We start from the raw sequence: 23,406 nt of genomic DNA, 5'->3' as shown, positions 1-23,406 counted from the left end.
TACTAATTAAGCCTACAGTCATTTACCGTTCTCATTGATGGAGGTCACAACCTGCTATACTTGTGAGAGAGATGTTTTGGTTTCTTTCATCATTTGCAAGTTGTCTCTGTGTGAAAGAGCAAAATATAATCTGACCATCCCACATATCCAGTGGAAACGTTATAAAATACATTTCCCCTTGTGCAAAAACAGCTGTCTGTCCCGAGCTCACTGGCGCTGGGACCTCTGACGTCCCAGAATAGGCTAGCTGATACAATGATCTGACGTCGCTGGAGACGGCTTTGGGGGGCAGGGTCAAGTTGATTGATTTGATACAATGTTGCACTTCAGTAGCAGCAGCTAATGTCAAGACTGATGGAAAGTGAGGCAGACGGGCTGAGTAGAGAGAGAAATTCCAGTTCTTTCAACCACATTCATCAGTAGGCTTTATTTTGAACCTTTTTAAAATTTTATTTGTCTGCTTTATGTGTTTTTACTGTAGTTGACAAGGGAAGTTATAGGCCAGCGACTGCATTGGCAATCTGAGTTCCATTTCCGTTTAGGCTGTTTAGCCATCAATGATCAGTGCATCAATGTGTTCATATGACAAGAGACTGGTGCTCTGGCAATATATATATTTTTATCTAAATTTAAACTTTATTATTAACCACCTGAGAATGAGTTTGAGAAACAAAAGTGTTATTGAAGTGAAACTGTTACACAAAAAATGCACACTTGAGAATCTAAACTGGCATGCAGATCGGAACTGGCAGGATCAATTATATGCTTCCCCAAACTTAAACTCGCACGCTGACTATGAATCGCCCCCACCTCTCTATGGTCGGATTTTCAATCAAGGTAACACGTCTCACAATATGAAGTAAAAGATTCTGGTTTCAAACCATTTAAGTCTGTTTTCATAATGCGCACTGCTTCCAGCTCACGTTGTAAAGTGGTGGGTGATGCGCTGATGGCCTGCCTACGGCTGATGGCCTGCCTACGGCTGATGGCCTGCCTACGGCTGATGGCCTGCCTACGGCTGATGGCCTGCCTACGGCTGATGGCCTGCCTACGGCTGATGGCCTGCCTACGGCTGATGGCCTGCCTACGGTTGCCGTCATTTTTTTCTTCCTGTCAATTTTGCCAGCAACTATTTTGTTAACAGAAAACCCTGCGACCCAGGTAAAGCTGGCCTGGCTTGTCTTTGCACCACAGTGTATAAACAATGGCAGAGTCTCTCCACTGGCGCCAGCCCAGGTACCCTTGACCTGTATGGACAGGCAGTGTCAGGCATGTCGGTGCACTGGTCAGATCTTTCCTATTTTGACACGGTCCTGCTCGTCAGATATGCCCCTGTTATGACACTTCACACACTCTGTTATGACTTGGCTACCTCTTGAGGTCTTCATCTGGTTGACGGGCAGCAGGGCAGTGGACTTTGTCCTGTTCACCAGGCACCAAACAGACCAGAAAAGACAAACCGGGAGAGGGACTTCCTGGGCTTGTCCAATGAGAAGTATCCATTTTCAGTTGCAATGTTTGTTTTTTTAAACGTTGGTGCCTTAATGAACATGACCCAGGTATTCCTGCTGGTTTGACCTCTAGGTGAGGCCTATTATTTGATGAGTTTGTTCCCCTGGCTGAGCTAAGCACCACTGGAGAGCTGCCTGCCTGGAGAGCACTGTGGAACTAGAAAGGTGTTTCCTGTAAACAAGACCGCTTTCTCTACCTTTCTGCCCTTGCCAACAAATGTGTTTGTCACTCACCTCCTCTCTCTCTGTCTCTCTGTCTCAGTTCTTGCCCGAGGAGTATTGATGTGTGTGACTGGAATGTAGCCTCTCAGACTGTAGTGCCTCGTACAGTAAATGTCAGATGGCTAATCTCATTCGGTATCCTAGTGACTCAATGGGTGTTCCTCACGCCAGTCTCACCACTGGTTTATCATCACGCACTTCAAAGCAATGTTCTCTCTCGCTCTCCTCATGCCCTTTCCTCCTTTATCTTCGACCTCCATTTCCTCTCTGTCGTTCCTCATTTTCACTCGCATGGTGGCTCTGTCAACATCGATCAAGAAATCGATTTATTCAGGGGCTGAATTTCTGTGAACTTCCTGAGTTTGTACAAGTATACTCTCGTTTTACACGATCAATGAGTAGGAGAGCGTTCTCCGAGGTGAAATTAATTTTGACATGAACTGGAATCGGCATCGACGCTTTTGTCATACTCTCTGTAGCCTCCACCACCTAACCAGGTTGAAGTTGCCGTTAGTCACAATCGCAGATCTAGGGTCAGATTACCCTCCCCAAATCCTAACCTTAACCAGTGAGGGCCTCAAACCTCAACTGACCATAGGTCAGTATTCCTAGGGTACCACTCTCAGGCCAATCCTGACTCCTGTGTGAGTTGTAATTACACTCTATCGGCAGCCCATATCTCCTGCTGTAATCTCTCTAATGGCACCGTAGGGCCTCCTCTGTCTCACTGGAGGGAGAGAGAGAGCCTTTTAGTACCTCTGTCAAAACACGCTCCCTCATCCCACTCTGCTCATCACTTGCAGGGTTGGTTTGTATAAATGCCTCCCTGTTGCTTTGATTGTGTGCCATGGATGTTGCAAGCACTATTCTCATTCCCGTAGAGTGTTCGGCAAACTCTTTTGATATTAAAAAAATAATAATTTCCAAGAGCACTGAAGTAATGATGCAAACGACCATGTTATTGTCATGGAAGGTTTGTTGCTGACAAGGCAGGCAATTTTCTGAACTGTAGGCTACAGTATCTATCTGTGCCTTCATTAGCTCTGTGTGTGATTTTTAACAATGCTCTAATGATGCAGACTTCCCACTCTGTCTGTGATTACTGCTGCCTGGTTGACCCAGGGATTTTAACCTCTCCCAGTCTGAAAACAAGACTGTATAAGCTGGAGGGAGAGTGTGTTCGGCTCCTGCCTCCATCACTATGTCTATCTGTGTGTCTGCTGTTAGTGTTTTACTCGTAGACCTGTATGTTTACTCAGTAAAGCCATGGATTGGCTTCATGTTAGCTCTTTATCCCTTTTTATAGTTGACCCTGTTGCTGTTTGTTGTGCGGCTCATATTGGTTACAGTTTACTAGAAGCGGGAGAACTGAGAGTCCTTTTTTGCTCTTCTAACTGCTCTGTGTTTGTCACTGTGGGTCTAGGCCTGTATACATTTTTGGAAATGGAACCATGTTGCCCCCTAACTGTAGAATGTGGTATTACAGGGGCCTCGTGTCCTGGATGAACCTGGAGAGAAATTGAGGCTGTTTGCTTTGTGCAAATTGGCCCTAGTTCCCTCCAGTGTCTAAAGCATCCTGCATTCTACTATGCCGCAGGCTGAACATTTTACAATACACTGTCCTACTGTACTACCATGTCACTAAACTCAGATACATTGTTGCAATTTTGAAGTATCAAACTCTCTGCCCCCCCCTTCCTCAGATCCTGTTCTCCCACTTTTTTACATTTTTCTAAACTTGCAAGCTGGCGTATTGAATAGAACAGTGTGGAGCTGGGAAATACCCTGGCTGGCACAGTTTCCTCTTCAGGAAGTGTTTGTGTGCTCATGGCAGCAATGAAGGTGTTGAGTGGTCACCGGGCCACTGCGGCACTGCAGGGGCGCCCAGTGATGAGGGGTCAGAGCCACAGCTGGTGACTGGACTGGACACTACTACAATATCATGTATTCTAAGAAGTAGGAAAGGGGATACTTAGTCAGTTGCTCAACTGAATGCATTCAATCTAAATGTGTCTTGTGTATTTAACCCAACCCTCTGAATCAGAGGTGCGTGGGGCTTCCTTCATCCACATCCACACCCAGAGAGCAGTTGTTGGAGGTTAAAACGGCAGATTTTTCCACCTTGCCGGCTCTGGGATTTGAACCAGCGACCTTCCGGTTCGTGGACCAACGGAATGGAACATGACCAATGTGTCCCTGTAGTACATTTAGTACCATATTGCTTAGGTTTGCCCGTGTGTGTCTGTTCTATTGCTATTAGCCTACTGTATTTGAAGACTTGTATTTCAGGGGCTAGCTTGATCCGCATCTATGGCACAAGGGAAAAAGAAGAGGACGAAACTAGGAGAAGATAGAGGATGGGTGTGGTGAGCAGAGAATGAACCGAAGGAATGGAAGAGCGGACAGACAGAGGGACAGGGAAAGAGCAACTTGGTTTTGTGTTTTTGCTTCTGACAAGACATGCCAAAGCCAGTTGAGTCATGGCCCTGTTGTTGCTGTCTGTCTTCCTCATGCTGCTGTCATTCTAATGTTTCCCGTGGGCTATTTTAAGATGACAAGGGAGTATGGGGGGAAAAATGGAGTATGGGGAAGTCTCTCCAAACCTCATGGTTTTAATAGATCATATGTATTGTAATTGATTTTTGCTGCAGCGCTTAATGTAATGGGGGGGTGTGTGTGTGTGTGTGTGTGTGTGTGTGTGTGTGTGCATACAGTGTTCATGCGAGCACAGTCTGTCCCCACTCACCATGTGCTTCTGTGTGGGCGAGGGGCATGTTTCAGTTAGTGTATGTTTGTTATTATTTAACCTTTACTTAACTAGGCACGGTGTGTGTGTGTATGGTCTTGTATGTCACAGGGTGACCTAGTTGGCGGACTCCCTATCCTATAGGATGCTGCGGACTCAAGCAACTGAAGGGTAGATGGGGGGGATAAAAGAATGGAAAGGAAGACCATAGCCATGTTCTAATACCCATACTAACAAACTATATACTACATACTTAATGAGTATATACTATTAGTTCATTTTAGCATACTGTAAAGGAACAGTATCCTTTCTGTTGAGCGTACAAGCTCTTCCTCTGTCTACCGGAAGTTGATGCTGTTGCTATGCAACCTCTTGCTAGCTAGTTAGCGTAACAAATGACTAGTTAGACATTTTATGACTTCGGGTGTGTTCTTGAATTCAATCTGGAGTGCCAGAGTGAGCTCGTAAATTCAGAGCATTGTCAGATTGTCTGTTTGTAAATTCCGAGCATTTCGCTCTCAGATCGTCCAAGCTCGGCCCAGGAGTAGGGTTGATTTGAGCATTCTGGCCTTACAGCTGACATTGGCTAGCTTGCTAGCTACTTCCAGACACAAATCTGACCATTTCACCTGCCCTAGCAGAGCTGGTTAAGCAGTTTTCATGTTATCCAGAGCGTTGGTGATTGTTACTGTGCTGCTGGCAACAATTTTTAATTACGCTTTTCCCCCCCCGACGTTTACTGACACCAGCCAATTCAACAGGTGTTGAGCGCTCGTAAATGAATTATTCTGGCCTCTGGTACACTCAGACGAGTGTTCTGAAATCGGTGGAGATAGCCAGAGCAAATTTACGGAAGCACCCGAGAACACACAAGGACTATACAATTTAGTTAAGCTATGACGGGAACATTTCAAGTCAATAAACGTTGGGTAGTTAGTTAGCCTACAGTTCATATACTGGCAAGTTTGATGTAGACGTAGCCAACTAACGTTAGGTAGCTAACAACATACCGGTACATCCTGCTGTAATGATATGCTATGTGGTTCGTAAGGACAGTGTAGCTAACAAATTGTCAGCCACTGTAAGGTGTAACTTATTTGAAAAGTCATTACTTTATTACATTGCTCAACATTTTTTAAACATTTGTCGTAATTAGATAAAGCAATGCATTTGTATCCACTCTCCTTGTACTTTGGCTGCATATTTTCAGCCATTTTCTTAAAATCTAGAAACAATGTGAAGCCACGTACATTTCCTGAAGAATTGCATTATGGGCCCTAAAGTATGGAAAAAGTGTCCTCTGCGTGTATACTTCATATTTTGGCGAATTTAGTGCGACATCCGGGAACTTTTGGCATCCTAACTATATCCATACTATGACCAATAAGTATACTATATACTCAATTCACCTCACATAGTATGGTTAGTGGAGTTGGTATGAGTAGTGGAACACAGCTATTGATTGAAGAAGTAAAATATGGACTGATAATGTTGGAAATGGAAGTGTGAACAGCAGGGACCGTCATGACACTGGTCAGTGGTCACAATGAACGGTGTGTGTTGTGTGTGGGAGGGGAATTATGTTTTCTGTATGAAATGGGTCATTCACAACCCAACATAAACAGCCATTAGCGCACAGAGCCGTGCAATGACACCCTCGTGTCTCTTTCTCTCTGACCCCTCTCCAGCTCCTCGATCTCCTTCTCTCTATCAACATCATCAATCTCTTCCCCATCTTTCTGTTTCCTACTTTCCTTCCGTCCCGTTTCTCTCTCGGTCTCTCTCTGTGTCTCTGTGTCTCTCTCTCTGTCTGTGTCTCTGTGTCTCTCTCTCTCTCTCTGTGCCAAGCCCGTACAGTAGTCTGACATCTCAACACCTTCCTTGTCCAATGAGTCACTCAGTTCATTGGTTGTGTGTGTGTGTGTGTTATGTACACACACACACACACACACACACACACACACAGCATTGAACATTTCCTTTTCTGGTGGAGGGGCTTTGAAACAGACCCTGTTTGAGGCCCTGACTTCATGGCAGCCAGTGTTTGGCACACAATGATCCGCTCATTCACTGTCGTGTGTGTGTTTTGGCATGCTCTTCTGACCTCTTGCATATTATAATTTCTGTTCATGTGTTGATTATTCTGTTTGATATTTCAGTAAGGTCAGGGACACTTAGTTCTCGCAGACTCATCAACTTGGCTGTCGAACTATTCACTTTGACAGATTATCTGTGTAAACAGTTGATAGTGGATACGGTCTTGCACTTACAGAAAATCAAGCCCAGAGAGGTTAGCTGAGGTAATTGCATCACACACACATCAGTCTTCTATGTGTGTTTACATTGCTCCTGTATGCCATTTATCCTGTGTACCTTTTTTTGGCTTTTCTCACACACACACACACACACACAAACAAATTACACACGTCTAGAAAAGGCAGATGTCCAAGTTTAGTTGGGTTTGCACAGATCTGTTTATTTCGATTGTCTTTCGTCGGCGCTATAAATTAAAATTCCGATGTTCTGAGAGTTCTGAATAAATGTTGCTAGGGTTATTAGTGATGAGGTTCAGATCAGTGAATGTCTGATTGCGGTGTAGGTCTACTGTGTAGTCAACTATTGTAAGATGTGGTATGAAGCATATTTTTGACCGTGTTTTGTGTGGCTATTCAACTAGTGTGACAGACCTTGTGTTTGACTGTTGTGCCACTGTTTGCACCAACACACACTGGCCTCTTCGATCACAGCGGTGGCTCCACACTCCTGACCTCAGATTTGTGGCTGTTACTCAAACATTGACACGTTACCCTTGTTAGGTCTTTCTCTATTCGTCTCTCTCTGTATTACAGTTTTCATCTTAGGGTTTTGGTTTTGAAGCGTAGTGGCAGTTAGCATTTAGATATGGTGTTTCTCGGATTCTGATGTGATTGGCTCTAGGCAGAGAGGACGGTGGGTAATTGAACACGGGAAGTTCCCAGAGCAGACTGGCATGTGACAGTCATAGTGGAAACCACAAGCTGAACAACTGGGTATCAAGATGTCTCTCCAAAATACTGGTGACTGTGATGTTCTGCCCACTTTTACTCAATATAGGTCGTATCACACTGTGTTACACAATTAATCTTCATCTGATTCTAAATGGGATTTTATGACCTTTTTTTCTGTTTTTATATTTTGCTCGATCTTATTTTGGACAGCAATTCAGTTAGAGGTTGTTGCCTCTAACATTAGTGTTGGCATGCAGGAGAACATTTACAAATGCAATACATGCACTTACATAGTGTACATGAGACACACACACACACACACACACACACACACACACACACACACACACACACACACACACACACGGTTCTCTGAAGCGTGAGTAACTCGAGGACCTGCTGCCATTCTATCTATTCTACCCCTGTCCCCTGCCATGCTGACTCACTGAGACGGTATGTCTCGCATATCGTGACTTCATGAACACACACACACACACACACACACACACACACACACACACACACACAGTACAGCATAGTTACCCTTGTAGTTAGCAACCCTCATGTTGTGATTTCTCACACTCTTTTAGACTGCGATTTAACACACACTCTCTCACACACACACACACACACACACACACACACATATGTGGTCAACCCACCCACAACCTCTGAACATCAAGTCACCGGCAGTCGGAACACTTCCATTCAAAGATAGCCATTAATACATTTCGGTACGAGTGACATTGGTTCACCTTAGCAACAGAGATAAACACTCCGAGACTGCAACACGCTCTCACGCAAATGCCACCCTGACACGCGACCTGAATTATCCTCACTCACGCTGACACACGCAGACAGGAAAGACTATCTCCCATGTGGTTTCCTCCCTAGCGAGCGATTTGAACCCCAACATCGCTTTTATTCTGTCTACTAACTTTTTTTGTTATACTGTGTGGTCGGAGCAATGGCTTAAAGCCGGGCGCTTGTTTCAGGGGAAAGGAATTCAGTGTACGAGTGTGAGAGGGGGGCTCGCGAAAAAGAGCGGCTTGAGGAATAGAGGGCGGGAGCTCCAATGGAGAGAAGAACTTGGCAAAGATTATTAGTCTCTCAGCATTGAGGCTACGTGTTCAGGAGGAAAAGTTGGAGAGAAAAGGTTATCCAACAGCCGACTTTTATCCACAGCAAAAAAAGAGAACAGGAAGGAGAGAAACGAGACGATGCTTCTAACTAACAGGCTGAGGCAGAAACTTCAAAACTCTTCCCAGTAGCTTGTGACTGCCCGTCTTAGGACAGACCTGAGATTGGTATTGGACACTGGAAGTGGTCTCTCTCTCGTTGAACTCTTTGAAGAACAAACTGACTCTGGGTCAGTTAGCACATAAGTGGCTTTAGCAATGGACCTGCTCATGGACCCGGTGGTCGTCACGCCCATCCTTGTGGTGGCTGCTCACTTCTTCACTGCGGCCGTGGTGTGGTTCTACCGCCGACGGCGTACCCCTCGTTTTACACCAGGTATATATACTCCTTAAAGCACATAGGGCTGGAGGGGGGGGGATGCTCCTCATCTCCTTCTGTCGCTGCTGCCTCTTTATCCTCCTCAGATAAGGAGAGGGAGGGTGTTCAGAGTGACACTCCTGGCTTCCTACTTCCTCTTTAGACTTCTCCCTTTTTGGTGTCTCTTGTTAGCGTGTCTTGTGTTCGCATGATATCTTGTTCACTGCTGTGTTGCTGGTTGGCATTGGAAGGAGGGGATGATCAGCATTTAAGTCACTGTTTTGGGGGTTTTAATGTAGATGACAGTATGTCGCTTCTTTCTGTTAGATTTCAGTTTGGGAAACGTGTTACTTTTCAGAGAGCAAATGATTTATCTGCTAGCTAGTCTTAATTTAGTTGTGTATTCTCTTTTAAACTGAGACAGTGTTTGTCTGATTGGATCTCTACCGGTGTGAGTCATTCTGGCACAGTTCTCCTTATTTGGCCTTTTTCACAGCGTGGCTGCTACCTGTCATGTGCCATTGATTCAAATCAATTTCATGGGAGTGGACGTTCTCGTTTGTCGCGGACTGTATGAGGTGGCCAGTTAAGTCTCTTAAAACCTCATCAGGATCGGGCCCGTTTTTTCAATTTTTGCCTAAAAATGACATACCCAAATATAACTGCCTGTAACTCAGGCCCTGAAGCAAGGATATGCATATTATTGGAACCATATGAAAGGAAACCATTTGAAGTTTGTGGAAATGTGAAAGGAATGTAGAAGAATATAAACAATAAATCTGGTAAAAGATAATACAAATAAAATAAAAAATGTTATTTTGTATTTTTTTTGTACCATCATCTTTGAAATGCAAGACAAAGGCCATCATGTATAATTCCAGCCCAGCTGCAATTTTGGCCACTAGATGGCCACTCGATTTTGGCCACTAGGGGGCAGCAGTGTATGTGCAAAGTTTTAGACTGATCCAATGAACCATTGCATTTCTGTTCAAAATGTTGTATCAAGACTGCCCAAATGGGCCTAACTGGTTTATTAAGTGGCCTATTCTAGCATTAGCCACTATCAAAGTCACTTATCATTGGGATTGTAGATAGTGGGACACAGACCAAATGTGATGGATTCCATATCTTGTATTAGGCTTTACATTAAAAGGATGTATGTCTCTTACAGGACTGCAACGGTACAACATATTTGTCATGGTGTTTACCCTCAGCATAAAGTCCTCCACATGACGGGACTAAGTTGCTTGTCACCAAAGTGACTTTCTGTTCACTGCATTAGGTGACACGATATTACAAAAAGCCGACTTAAAAACAGCCATTAATCATTAGCCATAAAGGACCACAGTGGCTGCTGGCAAGGACGTTCTGCTAATTGTTTGGAGGATTTAATTGATATCCTTCAGTCACAGGAGTATAATATCTAGCGTGACAGGACTGTCTGGGATGATAGGAGGAACAGAGAGGTATTGCCCACCTCTGTGTTCTACAGGGATGCCTTGGAAAGAGTGACCTTTTCCTACTGCCACTTCCTATTTATACAGGGACCTACTATCACCATCTATCTGAAGGGACTGGATAGGAAAGCTGTGCTGTGTGCCATTTCTTGGGGCTATGTGTGGGTGGTACTGTGTGTGTGTGTGTGTGTGATGCAGGCTTGCGTGTTTAGGCTTGCTAAAGTGCGGTACCGACTGATACAGAGCTGTGTGTTTGTGATGCTGGCGCACTGGCTTTATTTTTAGCCGCAGCAGCAAGCAAGACGTGGCACAGCAGAGTGATGGGCAGGGTGGGGAGCTGTGTGTTCGTGCTCTTGCATGAGTGTCTATGTATAGGGGCTATTCCATGTAAAAGGGCCCATGAGCACCAATATGTGAAGCTCATACAGTAGGAGCATATCAAATTGGGTGTCAAATGAAAGCAAAGCTTTTTTTTTTAAATTTTTTTTTAAATTAAGGCATATGTTTAAACCATTTTCCATCTTAAATATTAGATATCTGGATAAACAGATGGAAAAAGGGGTCTTGCAAAACCAGAATAAGTCTTAAGGTATCAGAAATGCATTAAGACACAATAATGTTGACGTATAGAACCCTGCCAACTAATATCACATATTTCATTTTGGAAAAATGTTTTACCTTCTGTAAGTTTAAAAAAGCATTGCCTTGTAATTCTGTTACCAAAAACCCCACATACCTTGAAGATATTTTCTAATGCCTCTCCCTCATGAGGATGGAGGATGATGATGATAGTTCCCAGAAGTAATAAGTAATGGCAGACCTGACAATTAGTTAGTGATTTTACTGATATCCATTTTGTTTATTAATTATTATTAAAGGGATACGTCGGGATGATCTATTTCCCCAGAGTCGGATGAACTTGTGGATACCACTTGTATGTCTAAAGGAAGTTCATCTGACTCTGGGGAAGTAGATGAAGGGCTTTATTGCCAAAATACTGAAGTATCCTTTGGTCTTGGCCATAGTGGAGTTTGGAGTGTGACTGTTTGAGGTTGTGGACAGGTGTCTTTTATACTGATAACAAGTTGAAACAGGTGCCATTAATACAGGTAATGAGTGGAGGACAGAGGAGCCTCTTAAAGAAGAAGTTACAGGTCTGTGAGAGCCAGAAATCTTGCTTGTTTGTAGGTGACCAAATACTTATATTCCACCATAATTTGCAAATAAATTCATTACAAATCCTACAAGGTGATTCTTCTGGATTTCTTTCTTCTCATTTTGTCTGTCATAGTTGAAGTGTACCTATGATGAAAATTACAGGCCTCTCATCTTTTTAAGTGGGAGAACTTGTACAATTGGTGGCTGACTAAATACTTTTTTGCCCCACTGTATAACCTCCTAACTGTGAAAAAGGACATTGACAAGGACATAGTTTTAGTTCAAAGAACACACCTGTGTATGTTTTGACTAATCGACAGCAGACAGCAGTCCTTATAACCCCAAACAACCTACAACAACCTTATAACCCCAAACAACCTACAACAACCTTATAACCCCAAACAACCTACAACAACCTTATAACCCCAAACAACCTACAACAACCTTATAACCCCAAACAACCTACAACAACCTTATAACCCCAAACAACCTACAACAACCTTATAACCCCAAACAACCTACAACAACCTTATAACCCCAAACAACCTACAACAACCTTATAACCCCAAACAACCTACAACAACCTTATAACCCCAAACAACCTACAACAACCTTATAACCCCAAACAACCTAAACAACCTTATAACCCCAAACAACCTACAACAACCTTATAACCCCAAACAACCTACAACAACCTTATAACCCCAAACAACCTACAACAACCTTATAACCCCAAACAACCTACAACAACCTTATAACCCCAAACAACCTACAACAACCTTATAACCCCAAACAACCTACAACAACCTTATAACCCCAAACCACCTACAACAACCTTATAACCCCAAACCACCTGCGTCCCTATAGTGCAGCGTATCCCGTACGTAGATACACAGCATCTCCTCCTAATAAGGTTAACACTGCCCAATATCAGAGTCATCATAAGTCACAAGGAGCCCAAATTCAATATGTTCTTATCTGATGACTGCTTGTCCAGAGGGCTGCCGGGGGCCCCTGGTAACTGGGGATATCAGCACTTTCTTTCAAAACCTGTTACCCGATACAGGAGTGGTTTGGATATTTGTGAATGTTGCAGCTGGCTATTTTGGGGAATATCGCTTCAAATGTTGGTCTGGTTGATTTAGATTTGCTATAGGAGTTAATTTCCTGTTTTTATTTGTTGATTTTATTTATTTATACGTTCATAACAAATAGGATGTAGGGGGATTGATGGGAGAGGGAGGGAGATGTGCCACTGCTGACGGAGAAGGAGAGTGATGAACTCGGACATTTTAACGACGGAGAAAGTGAAATGGAAAGTGAAGTGGAAAAATAAGATTTGACAACGGGAGGAGAAGACTTGGTGGTGCAGGGACTTCCTCTGTTTTAATTGAATGAGACTGAGGAGAGAAACGACAGAAGAGGAGAGATTAGACGTGATGACAAGAGAGGGAGGGAGCGAGGGATAAGCATACTGCGTGGTATTAAGAGCGTAAGCTCTGCCTGGTATTTATAGTTTGGAGGGCCGGGGGAGAAACGGAGCGGCTGAACAACGCTCTCGCTCTAAAAACCGAGGAGAGAGTCCTCTTGAAAACAAGGATGGAGTGAGCAGAGGGAAAGGCAAAGGACAAACAAGACAGAGGAAGATGAGGATTGGATATGTGGAGAGAGTAAAGAGGTCACTATAGGAGGAGAGAAACACGGTTACTTGAGTGACGCATCATCGACAGGAGGAGAGGAGTGTGTGTGGACTCTTCCGGCGGAGCGTGTTGTCGTTGTGTGTCACGAGTGTGTGTGCGCGTGCGTCACTGCTTTTGTTGGGGCCCTCTAGGCGTTGTTGTTGTTGTGCCAGCTCTTTTGTATGCTAAACTATAGGTTTTTACCTGGTCTTTAGTATTTCCATAAGAAACTACAGACTGTGATGTCACCCTTGACTGTCAGACTCCCAGTGATAATGTCAATGTTCCGGTCACATGTTCATATGCCGTCACGCTGTTGTTCTACGAAGCGAGGTTGTTGCAGCTGTTTTTGCTGACTCTGTTTCAGTTCTACTATTGATTTTGTTCCAGCTTTTTAAATTGAAACATGACAATTATTGTAGGGGCTAGCGTTGTGAAAGGTTTTGAGACGCTCGATGCAACATCGACAGATTTGAAGGAGTGTAGGAATAGGCTAGCTGAAAATGCTGTTGCATCAAGGGAATGCTTAGTCATAGGAAAGGGTGCTACATTTTGACATTTCAGTCATTTAGCAGACACTGATCCAGAGCGACTTGTAGTTCGTGCATTCATCTTCGATAGCTAGGTGGGACAACCACAAAACACAGACATAGAAAGTACATTTTTCCTCAGAGTAGCTATCAGTAGGGTTACAATGAAGGATGAGTCAACGCTGGGGATTTAGATTGCCGAGACTAAAGTGTGTGTTTGTCCCGTTCTGTGATTGTTCGTGGGTGTGTACGGTGTCAGGGGACGGTGGCTCTCAGCTCAAGACGCATCTTGTTCACTTGTAGCTAGCTGGTGTTGTTCCCAATCTGCATTGAACCCGCCTGGAGAGGAGTCAAGAAATCTGATCTGGACATTTCTCCAATAGACCTCCTCATACACACTACAGCCCTGACCCAAACCATATTTGTATCATTTTCTCACTGACCAAGGCAGCTACTCAGATTATTATGATTATCTGAAGTAGCTTCTCTCTGTGTCTCTGTCTCATCAGATGACATCACAAGCTCAGCAGATCATTTTGTGATCAGACGAGTGGTCTTAAACACACACAAAACACTCATTGGCTCAGAACGGGGGCTCTACAATGGACAGCCAGGGGGTTTCTTCTGGGATTGTGGCAAATTTTTGTTCCCAGGCCTAGAAAGAGCAAAGAAAAAGATTGTAAATGATGTTGGTTACAGTCTAGGACTAGCAGTGTCTGGTTTCTGTTAGAGAGAGCAGTGTGTGTGGGTTCACATGGCAACAGACTGGGATCTAAACACTGGAGTCTGCTGCTTGCTTGATTGCTTGAGTGGATGACATCATCATAAAGGGACACTTCAGCACGTTCTCTTTTTGACTTCCTTATTATTTACCTCAACCAGAGTTTGATAAACAATCTCTCTCTACAACTACTTCCTTCCTTTGCTCTGAAAGACTGAAGAAGGAAAACCCCTCTTATTTCCAACTGTGAACGGCAGACAGTTTCCTCAACCTGCTGTTGCCCCGTCTTGACAGCATACACATCTTAACCAGAGGACTGCAGCCTTAAGATACTTTGAGAGAGAGCGGGAGGGAGAGGCTGAGAGAGGGAGTGAACCGCAGCTCTGAACCTGCTTTATCTGCAGAGCCACTGCTCAACAGCTGCATTTTAGAGCGCAAGGTGTCTGTCCTGCACCAGGAGTAGAGTGAATGTGGGACCGTGCCTCAGGCCAGCGCGGTAGCAGGGGACAGGAGTGACCGAGGGAGTGCGAGACAACAAGAGTGGAAGAATCAGAGGGAGGGGCGGTCTTTATTTGCCGGAGGGGAGGGGGCAGCCTGTGACTTTGATACACACGTGTGACTGCTCCAGTGAGGGCTGGCCAGGAGTTTAGAAATGGCAGCGATCACAAGACCGTCGGAAAGAGAGTGGGTACAAGGGAGCGACAGGCAGAAAGAGGCAACCCAGAAATGAGTCCCTCTACTTGTCTGAGACACAGGGAGACTAGTCCTTGCAGTAAGTGTTTTTGGGAGAATCAAATTCATTGGAATACTCTTGTTTTGACATTGTGGAAACTGAAATAGCAATTTGTGTACTTTGCCTCTCCCTGGTGTGCTCCCTGGCTTGGAATAAGACACGTGGACTTCCTCTGAGAGAGACTACTCTTGTTCTGGGATTGCGGAATAGTGACTCGTTTACATTGCCTCTCTCTCTGGTGTGCCACCTGACTTTTGGAATCACACGTGGACTTGTGCACTGGGAGAGAGAAGAGGAAGTGGCTTTAGAAGCCGGGTGAAGGAAAGAGGAAGGAGAGAAATACAGAAGGATAGAACAGTAAAAAGAAGGATGTGGCGGGACTACCATAACGAGTCCAGCCTCAATGCCCACCTGCACTCTATCATGTGCTGTGCAGGTCAGTGTGTGTGAGAGACTGTATGTGTAGTGTATGCATGTGTTGTACACTGTAAAGCAGCTAAGTGTAGTTTACATAGGCTCAATAAAACGTTTTTCTGCGTGTAGGATGTCACCGTGTGTGTCCTGTGTTTTCTACATTGAATAAAACAAATATAAACGCAACAGTTCATATAAGGGAATCAGTCAATTGAAATCAATTCATTAGGCCCTAATCTATGGATTTCGCATGACTGGGAATACAGATATGCATCTGTTGGTCACAGATACCTTTTAGAAAATAGGTAGGGGCATGGATCAGAAAACCTGTCAGTATCTGGTGACCACCTTATGCCTCACCCAGCATGACACACCTCCTTCAAATAGAGATGATCAGGTTGCTTGATTGTGGCCTGTGAAATGTTGTCCCGCTCTTCAATGGCTGTGTGAAGTTGCTGGATATTGGCGGGAACTGGAACACGCTGTGGATCCAGAGCATCCCAAACATGCTCAATTGGTAACATGTCTGAGTATGCAGGCCATGGAAAAACTGGGGCGTGTTCAGCTTCCAGGAATTGTGCACTGATCCTTGCAACATGGGGCCATACATTATCATGCTGAAACACGAGGTGATGACAGCTGATGAATGGCACGACATTGGGCCTCAGGATCTCATCACGGTATCTCTGTGCATTCAAATTTCCATCGATTTAAAATGCAATTGTGTTCGTTGTCCGTCGCTTGTGACTCCCATTTCCATTGCCCCGTGGTTCCGTTGGGGTTCTCTGTTCACAACGTTGACATCAGAAAACCGCTTGCCTACACGATGCCATACACAATGTCATGTCTGCCATCTGCCCGGTACAGTTGAACCCGGGATTCATCCGTGAAGAGCACACTTCTCCAGCGTGCCAGTGGTCATCGTGCAAACCCACAGTTTCATCAGCTGTCCGGGTGGCTGTTGGAAGCCGGTTGTGGAGGTCCTGGGATGGCGTTATTACACGTGGTCCTGCGATTGTGAGGCCGGTTGGACGTTCTGTCCAATTCTCCAAAACGTCAGGCGGCTTATGGTAGAGAAATGAACATTAAATTCTCTGGCAAGAGCTCTGGTGCACATTCCTGCAGTTAGCATACCAATTGCATGGTCCCTCAAAACTTGAGACATCTGAGACATTGTGTAGTGCGGCAAAACTGCACATTTTAGAATGGTATTTTATTGTCCCCAGAACAAGGTGCACCTTTGCAATGATCATTTTGTTTAATCAGCGTCTTCATATGCCAAACCTGTCAGGTAAAGGGTAAATTCTCACTAACAGGGATGTAAACAAGTTTGTGCACAGAATTTGAGAGAAATTAGCTCTTTGTGAGTATGGAACATTTCTGGGATCTTTTATTTCTGCTCATGAAACATGGGACCAACAATTTACTTTGCGTTTTATATTTTTGTTCACTATATTGTAGTGTGTGTGTGTGTGTGTACTGTTGACATCTTGAGCTATTTGTGCACTATATCGACCAATGTTTACAGTGTGAAGACTCACTCTAGTAGTGGTAGTGTGTGTGTGCACATTATTTGTGTGTGTTTGTTTTGTTTTTGGATGGTGTTGAGGGGTGTATACTGCTGAACAATGCCTCCCTGTGTGGTGGAATGCGTGCCTTTCCGTGGCTGTCACACATACAAACACAGCACACAGTCAACCCTGTTGGTGTACAGGCTCTGCCCTTGGCAATGGACATGCGTTTCCACTGGCAGTTGCCAATGTGGGGTATCGTGTTAATTCCCATGTCTAACTCTAGGGGGCGCCAAGCTTGTTTTAATATACTGTCACCAATAGCCGATTTTGATGAAGACATAGCCTCACCTAAATGTCACAAAGAAAGCCATGTGTTACCGCTGAGCCGGCTAGGCCAGCTTACCAGGCAGGTTTGTTAACGAAGGCATGCTTCTCTGTTGAAACTATTTAGCAAGACTGTGTTCAAATGTGTGTGCCTGGGGCGTGCACCCGGAGTAAAAATATCATCATGAGTCATATAGTGTGTTACCTTGCCCCGCTAGGTTTGACCACGTTCAGGTATTTGACCTGCATTTCCACACTAAAATATCACTCTGTCATTATCACAAAGAGCCTCAATGCTGATATAGAAGCTCACTAAGACCACTTGTTCCCATTACAGTATGTAAACACGTGTGTGTGTGTGTGTGTGTATGTGTGTAATGTATGTAGGTCTATCTGGGGAGAGGAAGTGAGACAACATATCTTCCCCCCCACATAGCGACTCTGTTTATAGTGTCACCTTGGCAACCACATCAACAGTGGAGTTTATCAAGGTCAAGTTGGGGAAATACCAGCAGGAACTATTCTCTGATTGGTTGGAGCATAGAAGGGGAGAAAGCAGTCACTAGTTGGCCATGCTAGAAAAGACAAGTGTGAATATAGCCAAATATGATATATTCTCATTATAGGGGGCAAGATGTACAATTGGAATGTGACTTTTGGTTCGTGGTTTGATTCATGTAAGCTGTTAAATAGCTCCACAACGTATATCCTTTCTAACTTTGCCTGATAGTAACAACCAGGGGAACGCGGGAAGAGGCGTCCCAATGGAGTGAGTCAGATATGAACGGGAAGGCGGGAAAAGCAAAGCCACCCATCTGCATGTCATACATAGAGACCCGGATATGAGGAGAGGAGGAGGAGTGGCTCCACGTGGGGGAGGAGATAGCAGCGAGGCCTGCCGTCAGGTTCTGTCCTGGGCATTGCCGTGTCACTCGTCTGGGTGACGTGGTCTGGACTGAGCTCAGAACAGGCGGCAAAGGAAATAGATTGGGAGGCTGCTGCATTGTGCTAAGACCCCCCTGGCCCAGTCTCTGCAGCTACAGCTGGGATCAACCAGCTCAATAGGCGGCTTTTCTCTGCTTTATTAAATACTGAGTCATGGTGTGTGTGTTTTGTTGGAGTGCCTGCGTGTGGGGCAGGGGGGAGGGGAGGGGGGTTCATGCGTATGTACCATGCATCCTATGCTGTGTCCATATGGATATTTCTGCAGTGTCACAAACAAGCTGCGGTGTCACGAACACTCAAGAAACGTAGCGCCCTTACAAAACAGAGGTGTGACGAGGCTCAATTCTCCCAGAAACGACCAAAGCAGCAGACATGACTGAGCCCTCCATTCCAGACAAATACATTTAGTAGAGCGCTGCCTGGTTAAATCCGGTTGAACGCTGTGCTCCCAGACAGCCTCGGTACAGAGATGTTTCAGGGCCGTGCTTGTAAACAATACAGAGGTGAGGAATGACGCTGTACTTGTTGTTTAATGAACTCTCCTTTTCCCCTCCCTCCCTCCCTCTGCTCCAGATGAGCGAGACCGGGTGCAGAAGAAAACCTTCATGAAATGGGTCAACAAACATCTCATCAAGGTACGGTACTGGATCGCAGCATCATTTTGGGGGTTGGTGGGGAACACACACACACACACACAGAGGTATCACGACTTAGAGCATCGTAGAAATGAATGAGTTGTTATATTCCACACAGGGCTGAATGAGCCCTGCCTCCAGCACTGACTCCGTTATGTTCAGGCTGGTAGGAAGGCCTGGAAAATGGTTAAAGACTCCAACCACCCAGACCATAGACTATTCTCTCTGCTTCCCCACGGCAAAACGGTACCGGTTCATCAAGTCTGGTACCAACAGGCTCTTGAACAGCTTCTATCCTCAAGCAATGAGACTGATAAATAGTTAACAAAATAGCTACACAGACTAAATAGTGATCTGAGTTAACCTTGTTTTTTATTGACCTTTTTATTTTTGCACTGTCTCTATGCACACTCACAGGGCCCTACACACTAACACACTGTCTCTATGCACACTCACAGGGCCCTACACACTGTCTCTATGCACACTCACAGAGCCCTACACACTGTCTCTATGCACACTCACAGGGCCCTACACACTGTCTCTATGCACACTCACAGGGCCCTACACACTAACACACTGTCTCTATGCACACTCACAGGGCCCTACACACTGTCTCTATGCACACTCACAGGGCCCTACACACTGTCTCTATGCACACTCACAGAGCCCTACACACTGTCTCTATGCACACTCACAGAGCCCTACACACTGTCTCTATGCACACTTACAGGGCCCTACACACTAACACACTGTCTCTATGCACACTCACAGAGCCCTACACACTGTCTCTATGCACACTCACAGGGCCCTACACACTGTCTCTATGCACACTTACAGGGCCCTACACACTAACACACTGTCTCTATGCACACTCACAGAGCCCTACACACTGTCTCTATGCACACTCACAGAGCCCTACACACTGTCTCTATGCACACTCACAGGGCCCTACACACTGTCTCTATGCACACTCACAGAGCCCTACACACTGTCTCTATGCACACTCACAGAGCCCTACACACTGTCTCTATGCACACTTACAGGGCCCTACACACTAACACACTGTCTCTATGCACACTCACAGAGCCCTACACACTGTCTCTATGCACACTCACAGGGCCCTACACACTGTCTCTATGCACACTTACAGGGCCCTACACACTAACACACTGTCTCTATGCACACTCACAGAGCCCTACACACTGTCTCTATGCACACTCACAGAGCCCTACACACTGTCTCTATGCACACTCACAGGGCCCTACACACTGTCTCTATGCACACTCACAGGGCCCTACACACTGTCTCTATGCACACTCACAGGGCCCTACACACTGTCTCTATGCACACTCACAGGGCCCTACACACTAACACACACTCACAGGGCCCTACACACTAACACACACTCACAGGGCCCTACACACTGTCTCTATGCACACTCACAGGGCCCTACACACTAACACACACTCACAGGGCCCTACACACTGTCTCTATGCACACTCACAGGGCCCTACACACTAACACACACTGTCTCTATGCACACTCACAGGGCCCTACACACTAACACACACTGTCTCTATGCACACTCACAGGGACCTACACACTAACACACACTGTCTCTATGCACACTCACAGGGACCTACACACTAACACACACTGTCTCTATGCACACTCACAGGGACCTACACACTAACACACACTGTCTCTATGCACACTCACAGAGCCCTACACACTGTCTCTATGCACACTCACAGAGCCCTACACACTGTCTCTATGCACACTCACAGGGCCCTACACACTGTCTCTATGCACACTCACAGGGCCCTACACACTGTCTCTATGCACACTCACAGGGCCCTACACACTGTCTCTATGCACACTCACAGGGCCCTACACACTGTCTCTATGCACACTCACAGGGCCCTACACACTGTCTCTATGCACACTCACAGGGCCCTACACACTAACACACACTCACAGGGCCCTACACACTAACACACACTCACAGGGCCCTACACACTGTCTCTATGCACACTCACAGGGCCCTACACACTGTCTCTATGCACACTTACAGGGCCCTACACACTAACACACTGTCTCTATGCACACTCACAGAGCCCTACACACTGTCTCTATGCACACTCACAGGGCCCTACACACTGTCTCTATGCACACTCACAGGGCCCTACACACTAACACACTGTCTCTATGCACACTCACAGAGCCCTACACACTGTCTCTATGCACACTCACAGAGCCCTACACACTGTCTCTATGCACACTCACAGGGCCCTACACACTGTCTCTATGCACACTCACAGAGCCCTACACACTGTCTCTATGCACACTCACAGAGCCCTACACACTGTCTCTATGCACACTCAGAGCCCTACACACTGTCTCTATGCACACTTACAGGGCCCTACACACTAACACACTGTCTCTATGCACACTCACAGAGCCCTACACACTGTCTCTATGCACACTCACAGGGCCCTACACACTGTCTCTATGCACACTTACAGGGCCCTACACACTAACACACTGTCTCTATGCACACTCACAGAGCCCTACACACTGTCTCTATGCACACTCACAGAGCCCTACACACTGTCTCTATGCACACTCACAGGGCCCTACACACTGTCTCTATGCACACTCACAGAGCCCTACACACTGTCTCTATGCACACTCACAGAGCCCTACACACTGTCTCTATGCACACTTACAGGGCCCTACACACTAACACACTGTCTCTATGCACACTCACAGAGCCCTACACACTGTCTCTATGCACACTCACAGGGCCCTACACACTGTCTCTATGCACACTTACAGGGCCCTACACACTAACACACTGTCTCTATGCACACTCACAGAGCCCTACACACTGTCTCTATGCACACTCACAGAGCCCTACACACTGTCTCTATGCACACTCACAGGGCCCTACACACTGTCTCTATGCACACTCACAGGGCCCTACACACTGTCTCTATGCACACTCACAGGGCCCTACACACTAACACACACTCACAGGGCCCTACACACTGTCTCTATGCACACTCACAGGGCCCTACACACTAACACACACTGTCTCTATGCACACTCACAGGGCCCTACACACTAACACACACTGTCTCTATGCACACTCACAGGGCCCTACACACTAACACACACTGTCTCTATGCACACTCACAGGGACCTACACACTAACACACACTGTCTCTATGCACACTCACAGGGACCTACACACTAACACACACTGTCTCTATGCACACTCACAGGGACCTACACACTAACACACACTGTCTCTATGCACACTCACAGAGCCCTACACACTGTCTCTATGCACACTCACAGAGCCCTACACACTGTCTCTATGCACACTCACAGGGCCCTACACACTGTCTCTATGCACACTCACAGGGCCCTACACACTGTCTCTATGCACACTCACAGGGCCCTACACACTGTCTCTATGCACACTCACAGGGCCCTACACACTAACACACACTCACAGGGCCCTACACACTAACACACACTCACAGGGCCCTACACACTGTCTCTATGCACACTTACAGGGCCCTACACACTAACACACTGTCTCTATGCACACTCACAGAGCCCTACACACTGTCTCTATGCACACTCACAGGGCCCTACACACTGTCTCTATGCACACTCACAGGGCCCTACACACTAACACACTGTCTCTATGCACACTCACAGAGCCCTACACACTGTCTCTATGCACACTCACAGAGCCCTACACACTGTCTCTATGCACACTCACAGGGCCCTACACACTGTCTCTATGCACACTCACAGAGCCCTACACACTGTCTCTATGCACACTCACAGAGCCCTACACACTGTCTCTATGCACACTTACAGGGCCCTACACACTAACACACTGTCTCTATGCACACTCACAGAGCCCTACACACTGTCTCTATGCACACTCACAGAGCCCTACACACTGTCTCTATGCACACTCACAGGGCCCTACACACTGTCTCTATGCACACTCACAGAGCCCTACACACTGTCTCTATGCACACTCACAGAGCCCTACACACTGTCTCTATGCACACTTACAGGGCCCTACACACTAACACACTGTCTCTATGCACACTCACAGAGCCCTACACACTGTCTCTATGCACACTCACAGGGCCCTACACACTGTCTCTATGCACACTTACAGGGCCCTACACACTAACACACTGTCTCTATGCACACTCACAGAGCCCTACACACTGTCTCTATGCACACTCACAGAGCCCTACACACTGTCTCTATGCACACTCACAGGGCCCTACACACTGTC

General features: G+C 46.0%; 1 protein-coding gene across 12 annotated transcripts in view; it reads left to right on the top strand.

Moving 5' to 3' along the window:
• The window catches only part of LOC112229351 (microtubule-actin cross-linking factor 1-like), a 262,375-nt gene that overhangs the window by 81,525 nt on the left and 157,444 nt on the right, over positions 1–23,406 (top strand). For 10 of the 12 annotated variants that reach the window (XM_042310211.1, XM_042310210.1, XM_042310220.1 and 7 more), the window contains one exon: positions 19,012–19,073. In XM_042310211.1, the coding sequence (XP_042166145.1) occupies positions 19,012–19,073 (62 nt within the window). Of the gene's footprint in view, positions 1–8,183; positions 8,982–15,101; positions 15,678–19,011; positions 19,074–23,406 lie in introns of those variants that run through there. The other 2 variants (XM_042310212.1, XM_042310214.1) reach the window with 2 other exon arrangements.

This window comes from Oncorhynchus tshawytscha, linkage group LG31 (genome assembly GCF_018296145.1).
Source record: "Oncorhynchus tshawytscha isolate Ot180627B linkage group LG31, Otsh_v2.0, whole genome shotgun sequence".
Lineage (NCBI taxonomy): Eukaryota > Metazoa > Chordata > Actinopteri > Salmoniformes > Salmonidae > Oncorhynchus > Oncorhynchus tshawytscha.
The sequence above is the reverse complement of the archived record's forward strand: the minus strand, read 5'-3'. Positions and strand labels throughout refer to the sequence as shown.